Here is a 15,516-nt window from a genome sequence, read left to right as displayed (position 1 = left end):
ATTTGGTTTGCTGTAAAATAAATGATTTGAAATGCATTTTTCAAAATATGACTATTTATATTGTTTATAAAAATAAATGGACGAAAAATATTTTTATATAAATTTATTTCGATAAATTATTACAAGCGATATAATTTAAAAGCTCATCAAACTAATGGATTAGGTCCGTCATTAATGTTTCATCTAAATTTGATCAATTTAACACGTTTTTACTTATTTTTACGTAATACAAATCTAATAACTTATACTTGACCCAACCCGACTCGACACATATCTCAATCGTTCCCAACCTAATCCAACCCATTTCCAACTCTATCCATATTGCAAAGTAAGTATGAGATCAAGTGAAAGCAAGAGAGATTAAAGATAGAATTATAAATTATAAAAGTGAATTAGATCTAAGTAAATTGTAAATCAATTTATGACCCATTTACTCAATATAATTAATCTATTAATAACTCATGTAATATCCATATGGATTAAGAAATTGGTTTATGACCATTTTAACGGGTCTAGATACAAGTGGTTGTTTTCAATTTTCTTTCTAAATCATTAATTTTTTACAAAACAAACAAAGTCTAATTATAATTTTTTTTCTCTCATTAGAATGTTTTGATGTTACAAAAACCTAAAAATATTTTTATCCTATTTCTTTATTCACGATTGCATTGATATATTTTAATTTTTTTTTTTTTGATAACCGAGGATCCGCTGGATCCGCCTTTCACTTATGCTAATTGGCAACCATGGCCCGTACAATGCACGGTGCACCTTAGACCAAACATCAATACCTCAGGAAAGTTAGCACAGAACTCCACTACCATAATCCCTCTGCTTAAGACGTGTTAGCAACTGCGAAGTTTCAATTTTGGGACCTCTGTAGTAAAGTGCTCAAAGCCCAACTAACTCAACTACCCATCGGTGGGTGATGTATTTTAATTTGGTACTGTAAAAAAATAAAAATAGAAAAGCTTTAGCATGATTGCTAATTTCTCAATTGATCATTTAAAATGTCAAAGCATCAAGTAAAAATTGATTTTACCCTCTTTGATAGATTATGTGTTTATTCTTTTAGCTAAAGCTAGATTATATGTTTTGAATGAATTTATTGGATTCTTGAGGCTAAAGGGTCGAATCCCGAATTATTCCCTCCCTTCTTTCTTTTCTTTTTTATTTAGCCCTTTAAAGGCTCAAGTCTAAGAGGCAACAAGAAATTAACATGTTTTGATTCGGTTCATTGATTTGATGAATTGAATCAAGTCAATATCAAATATGATCAAAACTTTCGACCATTCCAATTAAAGTCAACTAATTAAACCGATTAGTCCCAATCCTAATTTTAAATAACAATTAGAGTTGTCGCTCACCCCTCTTCCATCACCATTGTGGCTCTGTGCCGCCTAGTGTTCCGACGAAAAGGCGAGGCCGACCATCTCACATGCAAATCTTTTGCCCTTCACGTTGGCGGAAATTGCAGCACTGCCACCGTGAGCATTCTGACCGGACAAAAGAGACTTTTTCGCCACTTCAAAAAACTCGATAACTGCCCGGTAAACGTAAAATATATACATATATATATATAGAGACCAAAAAACTAACCTATTTTCCAAAAAAAGGAAGGGAAACCAGCCCATAAATACTCTCTCGGTTCCTGAACAATTCTCATTATCTGTGTGGGGCCCATGGCCGAGCCAGTGCGGGCCGCGCGATGATCAAGTGGATCACATCAACGGCTATGACCGATCCGCAGTTCAGTAGCAGGAGATGCCTCATGCGGAGCGATACACTACATCGTGTCCCCTTCACGACGTGGTTAAACCCACGTAAAACCACACTCCCCAAACTCCCCATAACCGCCTCCTCTTCTCCTTCTTCTTCTTCTTCTGCTCCTCCTCGCCACACTGCGATCACTTCACGAAATTCCTCCGTCATCAAACTCACAACGGCACCGTCTCCAAGCTTCGAACTAGTTCGACGAAGTTCGATTCGGACGACGGTGGGAGCCGGAACCGGATAGGAACCGCCGGAAAATGATGCAGCCGCCGCCGCCGCCGCCGCACTTGCGGACACACAGGATGCTCCGGTCGAAGCTTCCTCAGAGGAGGCGGTCTCAGTTCTCCCCTCTCCCTTGCTTCTCGCGCAACTCCGCCGTCTCCGCTTCCGTCGATTCCAGCTACTTGGACGGCGAGGTCTCCGTCGGGACGGCGGACGCGAAGAAGGAGAAGAAGAGCGCGAGCGCGAGCACTCGGAAGAGGCGATCCGATGCTGTCGGAGGCGGCGATTGCGAGTTTAGGAGAGCGACGAGGTCGTCGTGCAAGCGACGACGGGAGGAGGAGGAGGAGGACGAAGGCGGAGTTGCCGAAGCTGTTGCGGAGGTCTCGGTGTCGGAGTCGTGTTCCGGTTCGTCTTTCGAGGTTGATTCCAAAGAGGAGAGCTCCGAGTTGAAAGACACCGGAACCTACCATGGTTTGAAGGAGTTCAGAGGAAATGCGGCTTCGGAGTCGATCGCGCGATCGGAGATCTCCTGCGTCCACCAGCATTCGCCGGCGAAGTCCAGTGAGCTCTCCAGCGGATTGTCGAGGAACAGAAATGCTGAAAATGAGGTCGTCTCTCTCCCGTCTTTTGTTGACTCGTGCTCCAAGGCAACTAGCGGTTTCCGAATTTCCGAATTGGAGGACGAGACGCTTGAAGTCGAGTGCCATGAGAACAGAGCATCGTCGGAGATTTTCTCTGAAACAACAAAAGGTCACGTCACCGGTTGTTTACTCGCTTCAAAGTCGGAATCGACTGTCGATCAAAAGCCAGGCTCCATCAATTACGACACCGACCTCGCCTGCACAGAGCAAATCGCGTACGACGACATCTCGGACCACTCTTCCGATCTCGATTCATTCTCCGAGCTACAAAAGGAGCTATTCGAGGAAAACTCGGACGAATACTCCTCCGAGTACATTCTGTCGATTTCCTCTGAATCTGGATTTGAGTTCTCCGAGAAATCAGATGAAGATTCGAATCCTTCCCCAACCTTCTCTTTTCTCCTCCAGTACAGGGAGCAATATTTGAGATCAAGTACCCGTGCAGACAACCACAAAGCTCGGAGTCTCAGTTCTGAAGTAAATGTAAGCTCTTACTGTACGAAGCTGTTATTGTACGTGCGTACGATTTTCGTTGTTTGAAATTTGAATTTGATTAACTTTTATGAACTCGAATTTTAGCATGGATGTGGCGACGAGGAGGATGCGGAGAGCTATCAGCTGTTGAGAAACAGAGAGAGGAGAGAAGTCTTCTTGCGGAACTACGTTGAGGAGTACGGTGAGCCCGTGCTCAAGGAAAGGACGCGCATGGTTCACTGGATTATTGAGGTGAGTCACACGAAGATAGGGTCCGAGTTTTCACCCCTCATCTTTAATTAGATGCAAGATGTCGATGGCCAAGACATTGATCCGTTGAAATCCATTTATAATTTGCATAAATTGCTTGTAGAAACCACTTTTGCATGGCATATAGATAACTGCATACATTCCTCACTGTTAGATCCATGCCTGTACATAAGAGATTGCTTCAAGCTGGACAAAACGTCATGCCTCTATATATTTACATGGATCCTGTTTATATGGATCTTTCTTTCCTTCTGTGGTCCTTCCTTTGACCTCTTACAAGTTTGATATTCCATGTTAACAGCATTCTAGTGCGAGAGAGCTCCACAACGAGACTTTGTTTCTAGGGGTGAGCCTCTTCGACAGATTCCTTAGTAAAGGATACTTCAAACAGCGAAGGAACTTCCAAATTGCTGGAATAGCCTGTCTCACCCTAGCGACCAGAATTGAGGAGAATCAACCTTACAACTGGTAATCAGATTTTATCTCCTTCATTTTCCTTCATACAGAGGGATGCTAATCAATGCCCTCATTAGAAGGCAATAACTGCTTTGGACCTTTCGGTTAGCAAATGTGAAGATGCTTAGACCTCGAGCTTTACAAATCTTCTTTTTACTTATGCTCCCAGCAATCATTTCACCATAACTTCAGACGACACCACATTTGGAATGTTCATTGGATCGAGTAATTTCAGTTACATGTGGTAGACCGTTAGGAAATACATCATGAACAACTTCAAAGGTTTGCCATCGCAAAGGAATTACCGATCACTCAACCTTCACTATGTCCGGGTCCGGGTTGCCAGTAGTGACTTACAATCACTCCACTGCATAATTCATTTATGGATGGTAAACACCCAATTGGTTCATGCTTAGTCCCTAACAGATGTAAATGGTACTGGTAATAACCAATTACTCAAACTTCCCTATGTCCGGGTCCAGGTTGCCAGTAGTGACTTAAAATCACTCCACTGCATGACTTCTTATGGATGGTAGACACCCAGTTGGTTTATGCCAAGTCCCTAACAGATGTAAATGGTACTGGTATTTCAGCGTAAGACAAAAGAACTTCCGTGTGGGGAGAGACACCTACAGCAGATGCGAAGTGGTGGCAATGGAGTGGTTGGTACAAGAGGTTCTCAACTTTCAGTGTACATTGCCTACCATACACAACTTCTTATGGTACAGTCCATATCTTGTCTGCGCAACCTCGATCGGCAGACTTATTTTCTTTTCTCTCATATTGTGTGTTTTCATGGGTTAAGACTTACTTTTCAGACTTAGCAAATTCCGACCACTTGACTAATCTGAGTAAAGAAAGTGATTCTGCTGAATATTACTGAAATATGCAGAAATGATTGCAGGTTCTACTCAAGAGCTGCAAGAGCTGATGCTAGAGTGATTAAGAGGACCATAAACCTGGCAGCTTTAGCTCTGCTAGACCATGAGCAGCTGTCCTACTGGCCTTCCACAGTTGCAGCTGCGCTTGTCATCCTAGCATCAGTGGAAGACGCATCCTGCAAGCGAGTCATGCAGGTAATTAAAGCCATCTTAAAGCAGCTTCATACGATGAACGTGACATGCTTAAGCACCAACGTTATTTGAAGAATTTAATATCTAAATTGTTGTTCAAGGCAACCGAGATTTTTAAATATGACACAAGTTAGCCAAACATGATAAAATGAAACATCATCTGCTTTGGCGAGGAATCTCCGTGTCTTACTACATCATTTACAGTTCTCTTGTTTGTCAGAGAAAATTTAATGGCATTGCACTTTGAGTGACTGATCCGATATAGGAAATGCTTATTCATTTCTACCTTCTCAACATTCTCTTCTGATTTTACAGACTCATCCCAGAACAGAAGATGATGATATAGTGAGATGCATGGAGGTATGTCTGTGGTTTCATAGTTAGTCGAGTTCAGCCCACTTCTTTCTCCCGCATTTCTTCGCCATGCATATGCGACATTTTAATTTGCAAAGATGCACCCATCTCAGCATTCTCCTCCGTGACACAATATGTTTAATCCATTAATAAATTTTCACCATCTCAATGAAATCAATAACACAGTGTGCTCTAATCTTGGCAGAGCTTGCAGTGGGTAGCAAACTACATTGCGGAATTAGCGGATTGACAACGCAGTAAATCAGCCTTACGTTCAATTAAACTCTACTTTCCATTATATCCATACAAATCGATTGATAAAATAGCATTCTTTTCATTTACTAAAGAAGTAACATTGTGTAGCCTGAGTGGCAAACCATAGATGAATACAATTCTTTTTGTTCCGTTTTAATAGTCTCGACAAACCATGGTTGCACATTCCCTGAGTACTTCCGCGGCTGCCAATTTTGAGCAGTTCTGGCAGATTTGAAAGCAACGAGGGTCTCTATCAACATAAAAACAGACTGCTTTCGAATTTTTGTGGCTTTAAAAAATGAAAGACTTTTTCCTTTGTCTGCTCTTTAACGCAGTTTGCCTCCTGTATTTGTTCCTCATCTCTTCAGGTAAAGGGACACGTGAAAGAAAGGATTGGAAAATTATTTTTATACAAGCAACTCACCAACCTAAAGCCGCATTAACTCGTCTTCCTCACGACCGTCGATCTGGTACGTACCTTCAAATTTCAAGGAGCTGAAAAATCAGTGATCACTGTCCGGACAAGTTTATGTATAAACGTCTCACATCCGTGTTACTGGAAAAACCACAAACGATTTTTCAAAACTCATGAAACGAGATTGAGGACTTCAAAAGCCCATAGACCCTCAGCGTTATCTGCATCGAGAGGGAAGGGAATGACAAAACAAATCGGTGGGGAACCCCATGCCAACGCGTAGGCTTTGCGAGAAGCTATTTCATCAGCTGATGGCCTCATAGTGAACTTTTTTAGGACAAGGAGAGACGGAACAACGTTTCTCCAATGTCGTGAGTAAAAAAAAATTGGAAACATTTTTTGTCCGGTGAACTATTCATGGTCAAAAGAAAAAATTTACTGTTTTCAAATCTATTAGGCTGCAGTACATTACCCATGGATTTCCATATAAAAAATAAGTCCGCCGCTTGCCAACAAGATAATGATTTTACTGCTCTAACATCTACAGCAGATCACCCAGTGCTCTAAAAATTGATAAGTGGACTGGTCCATCAATGAGTACCAAATAACAAGTTTACCTTTTTGAAATCTTATATTTGGCGGTGGATTACCAAGTGCCATAAAAATTTTACAATTGGGCCAGACAGGTAGTTAGCAACATTCTATTAAGACAAAAATGTTTTCAGAGCCACACATCAAGTGATGCGTTACGAAATGATCTAAGATTCTAAGAGTGAGTTCCATTTATTATACCAAGGAGAAAATGGTTTAGTATCGTGATGACTAATGTCTAGTATTACATTATCAAGTATTTTAAAATCTCTCGGTTGGGTCTAGTGGATAGTTCATAATCCATCGATGGAACTAATGAGTTTAACGAAGTATATCGAAATCTTACAGGGACCAGTCAATTAAGTTGTAACTCATCCACGAAATAACATCTTTAATATTCTCAAATCTAGTATCCCTTAATAGATTACCAAGTTCAAAAAAATTGTACAAATGCGCAAGGCAAGTAGTTCGTTTATCTACCAATAAAATCTGATTATATCACCTTATGTACAGTAGATTAGTATCGCTATAAAATATTACTGGTGGGCTCGTTTAATCATTTGTAAGTTGCCTGAGAAATAATGAATACTACATGCAGCGAGATGTAAGTTTTACAAATAGGCTAGGTTATTTATTAATTCGCAAATTACCAACTAAATAATATTTTTACCACCGTTGAATTCTAGAGTAGAGACTACAATCTGTATCTGAATCTCACGAGTGGGCCAATACCAATACACGAGTGTCACAGGCTGATCTTACATTCCTTAACCCATGCCGCCTTGGGATTTCTTCCAAGTTAGCCTTACTCACACTCGACTTACAAGAATCGCATAGATAGTATTACTCACACTTGACTCACAAGGATTGTACAAAGAGTGAAGTACAAAGGTGAATGAGATAATAAAATTTAAGGGAAAATTACCATTACAATTGTGTCAATTCAATGCTGAACTTATTTTTTTGGCCAGTTGAGTCTTAAACATTTTGCAATTGTGCTAATTTAGTCCGTCCAGCCAAATTGGCCGGCTGACGATAACGTGGCCACCACTCGGTGTTAGCGATAATTTTTTAATAATTTTTTTTCCATTTTTTTTAATCTTTTTTTCCCTTTTTTCTATCTTTTTTTTTTTTTTTTTCTCTTCCCTCCTCCTCCTCCTCCCTCCCTTTTCCTTTGGCTCTAGTGACTAGCAAGAGGGGAGGGCTGGCCAATTGCCGGATTAAGGCGGCTAGGGGAGTTTGCCTTGCCACTAGCAAGGCGAGCCCCCGCCATATCTAGTGAGGGCTCACCTCGCCAAACCTAGCGACAACGAGGCAAGTCCTCACCTAGTGATGACAAGGTAAGCTTGCCTAGTCGTCTCAGTTCGACGACTGGCCAGCCCTCCCTCTAGGCGGTTGTCGGAACCAAAAGAAGAAGGAGAGAGGAGGAAGGAGGAGGGAGGGAAAAAAAAAGATAAACAAAGAAAAAATTAATAAAATAATTCAAAAAATATATATTATTAAAAAAATTGTCACTGGCACTGGCTGGTGGCCACGTCAATGCCAACAGACCAGCTTTGGTAGATGGACTAAACTCGCACAATTATAAAAAGATTGGGATTCAATTGGCCAAAAAAATAAGTTCATGAATGAATTGATACAATTGCAATAAATTTAAAACATTTTGGGAAATTTTTTCTATAACTTTTTTTGGTAATTTTCCCTAAAACTTAGGGGGAAGGGCTCTTATACATACAAGTATGGAGTCAATCTTAACCGTAGATTCTCTCTTTGATCTAATGATTGGGTTCAACTTCAAATCCCTCTCAATGGGGTTCAAATCCCCCTCCAATCATTACATATCCATACAAGATCACTCAAGAGGCCTCAAGGCTCTAGGAAGCTCAAGGGTTGATTGCTTCCGGACCTAGAGGGTCATCCACCCATGGACAGGCTCGAGCTTGGTCATGGATGGACCACAGCCCAGCACTTGAAAACTTCTAGAACGAGTCCATGGGCAGTGCCAACCGGACCGTGACCCTAGGATATGCTTTTGAATAAGTCAATAGTTTCAATTTGCCCCATAAATTGATAAAATTAAATATACCAATAATTCTAAAATCATCAAAATACAGCTCTATAAAAACAAACAAAATCAATATGATATTGATTGTTCATCGTGTTTTTAAGCATAACAATACCCCGTTTAAGTGCTGAAAAAACATTGATAGAATTTTGCAATAGCTGAGAAAATTATCTAGATCCGTCCCTGCTATCAATTAAAATGAATGAATTCAATTGAAAAGATGAAAAGAATACGAGGAGGTCTGACATTTGAAGCACAAATATGGAACCCACTAATCTGACCTTTCCCGCCTTCGCTTCTTGAAGAGAAAAGAGGGGTTCAAAGCAGGACCAACTAAACGAAAGAAAAAACAATAGAAGCTGCAAAGCAGACAACAAGCATATTGCTATGTCGGTTCATAATTTGGAAACTTAAGGTTCACTCGGTCAAAAGAAGGGAGCCCTGTGAGGAATCCCTTTCCTCTTCAGCAAGCGGTGCCTCGGCCTGAACGACTGCCTCGGCTCGTCGCCCCGAGCATTGCGAGCATTATCGGGGCTGCTGCACGACTCCTCCTTCCCGCTGTGCAATGTGATAGTGCTGCTTTCTTTCCGAGAGCCCTCGTTGATGGCCTTCTCTTGCTGGTCCGTCGGCTTGAACGAAGCCTGCAGAGTTCCTCGAAAGAGCCATAAGCAACTACTTCATCAGGTCCGTCGATGCCGTCCCCTTTTATTATTGTACTTTTATCATCAAGACAGTAACTTTCCAGATGCATGCACAGGAGGTTATACCAAACCCGATTGAGATAAACGCATTCTGCAAGTACTGCGTCAGTACTTGCGGAGTGTAATCCGCAGTTACTAGGACGGAGGAAACATGTCGCTGATATTTCCATGACGGGGATCACTAGATCTTCAGTTCATGAAGGGGCTCGGTCGAAATGCTAAAGCCTAGTTAAAAAGGCTTGTGGGAGATGTCACATTCTAACATTTTCAGTTCCACGAGGTTCTTTTTACTCTGAATTTGGAGTAGGCCAGACTAGCTGAGTTTCGGATATGTCTCTAATAATATACACAATTAACATACGAGCTATTGCGCTAATAGATAAGTCAAGCAAAATCTCAAACTAATATGACACATTTTTAACTCACATTTTCTGAATCAATTTAAATGAGTTATCCAAAATTTTCCGAAAGAGGTTGAAATAGGTTTTAAATAAATAAAACCCCTGATGGATGTAGGTTTGGATGAGTTTGCATCATAACGATTCTCGACCCGATATTATCAAAACTTTAAAATAAAGCACAATCCAAAAGAAAAGAGTGACAAACGAGGTGCGTTGCTTCTAAGCTAATAAGGATGCCGCCGTCGCCTTTGATGACCATCCCTAATGGCTACATCATGGTGCCCGCCAGAGGCAAACAATCTTGATGACGAATTTTTCAAATGCTAAATTTGAATTTTTTTTAATATGCTAAATTTCTCATATATATCTTTTAATCATGAATTTTTCATTATTCAAATGTAAAGTATAGTGATTTAGTTAAAATAGGATAAATAGGTGGTTATGGGCAATGAATGGATCGATAACTTACGATGAGTAAAAATGGTTCCACTTATTTATGATCCGATCCCAACCCGACTCAATCCCACCCATTTGCAACCTTCAAAAGTGGCTGAGTCACTCGGTGAAAGAAAGTGAGATCATTATACAAGAGATATGGATTCCAAGAAAATTTTCAACATAAACAAAATGGAGCAGGAGAGAAATTTAGTAAATCAATGAAGGATGCATCTTATCGGACACTTTATAGATGAACATTAATTCAGACAGAAAGGAAAAAGAAACATAAAACAAGTGTAAAACAATTAAAATGACATTAGATTTTTATTCTTTTTGAGCGAGTTAATTAATTTCTCTATATTTAATTTAAAATGCCAAATGAATTGTGTACCTTGCAAGCGATGGAACAGAAGGTATCAGACGAGCGTTGGATGGATACGCCGCAAGCTGCGCAGGAACGGCAGTTCTTGGGTTGCTCCGACGTCTCCGATGGAGATCGCGGACTTATCAGCACCACTTTGTCCTCGTTGATTATGTATGACTGCATGCATAAACCCAAGATCAATCACAAAAAATTACTATACTTGATTACCCCTTGACAATTAAATGTGATGGACTGGAGGTGCACAATGGGCCGACGAAGTAGCCTCGATCATCGGGATTAATATTCTACTTTACAGGACTGAAGGCATGATGATAAATTCGGTTTCTTTCGCTAAGCAAACACTAGGCACGACAGACATTGTCTTGCGCTCGAGTTTCCAAATCATTCTCTTCATGTCAGAACGAGAAAATGATGTAGAACCTTAATTTCGGAGCAGTTGAAATAGCTGCGCATGTCCTGGACGCGAACCGCGTTGTCGCACTTGTACTTGACGATGTGAAGACGAGGGTGGTGTCCATGGTCGTCGGCGGCGCAGTGCTTGCAGATCGCGAGGTTGCAGTCCATGCAGTAGAGCCTCTGCTCGCTCCTCGGCATCTCGCAGTGGCGGTTGCACGAGCCAAAGAAGCCGCACCGCAGGAGATCGCTCAGCCAATCCGGCCTCTTCTTTCCTTCAGGCGAAGAAGCTTTTCGTCCTCTCTGCATATCACATTAACAACCTAGAGAGTCTTACTTTGCAGTCAGCGCTAACAGTAGCAATCGATCATTAAGAAGAAAAAAAAAAAAAAAGACAAATAGTAAAAAGGGCCTTCGTCTAGGGAGAAAAAGCCCTTGAATAATCAAGAATGACTGCGAACTACAAAACCCTAATTTCTCACCATCTTCTTTTAGCGATATAGCAGCATCCGAGGGGATAAAAGATGAGAAAATCGAAGTTGAAGATCGAGGAAAAGAGTGAAACCCAGAAACATAAACAATGGAATGGCGAGGTTCCAACACGGATTACGTCAGTTACACATTTTGAGTTTTGAATTCTTGTTATGATCCTAAATCTTAACTGCCATTATAGATTGCTAACAAGATTATTTGATTAGGGCAAAATGGGGATTATAAGGCGCTTCTCCACAAGATTAGTAGAGTTTCTTAAACAATGTAAATGGAAAATCAAACGACCAAAATCCATTTCTAATCAAATTATATGCATTCTAATTCATTTCCAATTCTTTACCAACCTATCACATCGACCTTCAAAAAATGATTAAACTCATGGTGCAAAAAGTACGAAAAGAATAGCATAGTTTACTGAATTCTCTGCACAACTTTTTTTCCTTACGTATACACTATGTTTGTAAGCATTTGCTTATGAATCTTTCACACATTCCCCCATCTTCTTATTCAATCGAAACTCTTAGTCCTTGCAATCTTGTACTTAGATTTCAGAGATTTTTCCCAGGACTTTTTTTGGCCAGAGAGATCTTTTCTAGATTTATTAATGTTAAAGGATTTTTAAATGGTCATGTTTTTTTCACTCCTCATTTGACTTAGACACTCTTTCTTTTTTATATGTTTTGACTATACTATCCTCCTGGAACTTACCACTTTTTCTTCAACTCATAGTCCATTTTTTATGTCTTTTATTTTGTTTCTTCTTCATTTTCCCTGCGGGTCCCACTTTCCTTATTCTTCTTTCTTTCCAAGCCATCTCAGTTCTCCGCTTTTGCATATTGTCTCTCTATTTTCTCTATTGCAAGCCATTTTCTTCTTTCTACAACTCCTACACGTTCTTCTTCTTTTTCTTCCACAAACCACGTTGTCCTCTGTTTTCTATCCATGATGTCAACCCCTTCATCCTCTACACTTTCGCTGGCATTGACATTGGGCTCACCGGTAACCTTCCCACCATGCCCTTTTTCTCCACCGCACATAGGTTCTTCTTGCATAATATTAAGAAGCACCCTTCTCTCTCTTCTCTTGTTTTATTTTATTTTATATTTTTCACTCCGCTTATTGCACATGTGAAAGTGTAGAAGAAGAGGTGTCTTTACCATATGTAGGCAGAAAGTCGAGGACACTAGGTGAGTTGTATTCTTTTAGGTAATATGACGTGGGATTCAAATTAATGATTTAATTTGATTGCAGTTTTTAATGTTTGTCCAAGTTGTGAAACACTATTTTGATGCATGCTACGATCTGAAAACAAAATTGAAACACAATATCAAGCATTTGCACTCTAAAAGTCAAATTCACTTTTAAGAAAATATAGCAAGAAACACTTAATAAAGACTGGAATGAGCATGAATCAAGACCAAGAAAACTAAAAAGGAAAAAAAACAAGCTTTCGCTAGAACCAAACCTCTAATAGTGAATGAGGAGGCTGTAGATTGTTGAAGTAAGCAATTCTTTGGGGATTGCAGTTGCATGAGAGATTTGTGGAAGAAGGAGTCAGAGGCGTATAAAGAAGAGAATGGCCTGCAAGAGAGAAAATAGAGAAACAATATGCAAGAGTGAAGCAATGCCAAAGGCATGGAAAGAAAGAAAAGTAAAAGAAGAAACAAAACAAAAAAGTTTTTTTCTTTTTTTTTTTACCAAACAATAAAAAGGTTTCGCTTTTATAGGGTTGTATTCGAGTTTGTGGGCTTCACAAGGGCAATATGGTCAAGAAACAAAAAAAAATGGGGTGCTTAAGTCAAAGGAGGAGTAGAAAAAGTGCACTCCTTTTTAATTGTAGATATTTAATCCAAAGAAATGGGATTAAATTTGAAAAGTTGTTGAACTACTTTACAAATTTGGGGCAAGGTGTGTAACTTTGGATAGAATATCACCTTTCTTTGAGTGAATTAGTGACAAGATGGATTTCAATTTGAAATAGAGATCTTTTTATCTCATAATCTCATCATGATGTCTCAGTATGTGTCACGTACTGAAAAATGACGTATCATGATGGTCATATAAGATATTAAACGTGTTCAGCAAATCCCGATTAAGGCGAAATTAGTGCCGAGATCATACCCTTGTGATAATTGCAAAATAGGATTTGCACCGATTGCAAGCCGGTTCTTTCAAATGAATTTCTTCAAGTGATCGGTTGTTTGGTGAGTCGAATTAATTAGCTACATGATGGATTTCAATTTGGGATCGAGATCCTGTTCAGCATGATGTCTCAATCCATGCCATGTAACAGAATGATGACATATATTGCCCGTTAGCTTTCAACAAGTGTTGAGATCTTAGCCGTGGGATAATTGCAACATATCATTTGCATCACATTCTTCTAAATGAATTTCTAAGATTCAAGCAACCCATGATTTCTTCAAGTGATGAGTCGTTTGATAAATCAGGTCTCCCTCTCACTATTTGATACACCACTTGTCAAAGAACGGTCAGGAATATTTGTAACTTCTAAGATTCAAGCACTATGTTCATGAGTATTTGCAGTATACGCCGTGTAGTTGTAATTGTTAAGTGGTATGTTTTACAATGCATTGGTAATCGCCTAGGTAAAGTAAAAAATCCTCTCAAGGCCTTTTAGAACAGTAGAGTCCTTTTAATTCTCTTAAGTGACGGTTCTCTGGGACTCGGTAAAGGAGTTGGTTCGGTTCGAGCACTCTCCATAGATGAGCTGGGTGATCCCTTTTCATTTGCATCATGGGGCTGATGGTGAAGTCGGTCCGGTTCGAGGACTATCGGAAGATGAGCTAGGCGACTGCTCCTCCTCTTCATTGACCACGTTACTAGGTGATGGCCTCGGTTCGGTTCGAGCATGTTCGAGCATGAACAGCAGAAGATTCAGGTGATGACTAGCCCGCTTTCTCGTCTTTCGGAAGGATGTCAGCGGGAATGATTTTACTGTGGTCTTCAGGCTCCGCTGAGACATGGGCATTTAGCCAAGGAAAGAAGTTGGTCAAGCAAGGTCATGGCCTTCAGACGAACATAAACGAGTTGCACAAAAAAGCCAGAAGTTGATAGACTTGCTCCACCAAAAACATATACAGTGGTATCATCGCAATACTTCCTTTTATTCCTTACATATATTTGGCTGCATATCAAGAAGTCTCGACAGTAAAAATCCCTACCAAAATTTGATAGCTGAAGACACAAGGATACGATATGTAACTATTTGAGCTCCTCAAGCTGTACAAATTATGCAATCAAAGTGCATGACTCCTTAAGAGTTTCAGGAGGGCCATCTTGTCAGCATATTAATACATGCAGTTTGGCAGAGTTTCTCATCAAACTTTCGCGGCTCCTCCATAATCAATAACCGTGTACTCTACAGGCTCTTATATGAATAAAAGAGACAAAATTTGAAAAAGAGAAGACCTCATGTTTTCATTGGAGAAGTGTGTTGTTTAATCAAATTAAGCTATGGAGGCAAATACTTGTTATGTCCCTACCTTGCAAGCGATCAAGCAGTAATGGCAAGCACCAGAGGAGTATTTGAAGGTTTCCAGGCAAGCTCCACAAGAGCCAGTGGCGGCACTAGCTTCTTCAAATCGGGTCAGGACTTGGGGCTTAGATACAAGAGTTCTTTGTTGATTATACGTGGCTGCTTAAAATCCAAAAGAAAAAAGAACGGGGGAAAAGGAAGATAGCTAGTACAAGACGGAAAATAAGTACAAAGGTAAAATGGCAATAAGTAGATTTAGAGAATGCATAAATGTTTGAAAAGTAGTAGAATATCCATCGTCAATCCGCTTACCTTAATCTCATAACGAAGTACAGTAAGATAAGAAAGAACTGAAAAACCTGCTTTACAGAGATTCAATACAAGGCAAGGTGTTCATTCATATTCAAAAAGCGATAGCATCTCGGATCCTTCCGGTCATTCTTAATGAAGAAGGCACAAACATAGGAATCAATAGATATAGAGAAGCTTGATTTCAGAACAATCGAATCGGTCCCAGATCTTGTGAGAATGGATGAGATGGTGATGCGCAAACGGGATGTGAAGACCAGGAAGCAGCTCGTGATAGGCAACGCAGTGCTCGCAGAGTGCAAGATCGCA

General features: G+C 40.2%; 2 protein-coding genes across 2 annotated transcripts; one reads left to right on the top strand and one right to left on the bottom strand.

The window, feature by feature from the left end:
- Positions 1-2,030: 2,030 nt before the first annotated feature.
- On the top strand, positions 2,031-5,589 carry LOC104435434 (cyclin-SDS-like). Its single transcript, XM_039307122.1, has 7 exons — positions 2,031-3,113; positions 3,234-3,362; positions 3,682-3,848; positions 4,430-4,558; positions 4,741-4,912; positions 5,225-5,269; positions 5,469-5,589. The coding sequence occupies exons 1-7, from the start codon at positions 2,031-2,033 to the stop codon at positions 5,511-5,513; spliced, it is 1,770 nt and encodes a 589-aa protein (XP_039163056.1). The 3' UTR covers positions 5,514-5,589.
- Positions 5,590-9,014: 3,425 nt separating this feature from the next.
- On the bottom strand, positions 9,015-11,216 carry LOC104435435. The gene is made up of 3 exons (XM_010048189.2): positions 10,935-11,216; positions 10,521-10,670; positions 9,015-9,230 (listed from the first exon to the last, which is right to left on the bottom strand). The coding sequence occupies exons 1-3, from the start codon at positions 11,214-11,216 to the stop codon at positions 9,015-9,017; spliced, it is 648 nt and encodes a 215-aa protein (XP_010046491.2).
- Positions 11,217-15,516: the final 4,300 nt, after the last annotated feature.

The sequence above is a fragment of the Eucalyptus grandis genome, chromosome 2, assembly GCF_016545825.1.
Source record: "Eucalyptus grandis isolate ANBG69807.140 chromosome 2, ASM1654582v1, whole genome shotgun sequence".
Lineage (NCBI taxonomy): Eukaryota > Viridiplantae > Streptophyta > Magnoliopsida > Myrtales > Myrtaceae > Eucalyptus > Eucalyptus grandis.
Note: the sequence above shows the minus strand (reverse complement) of the source record. Positions and strands in the feature narration are given on the sequence as shown.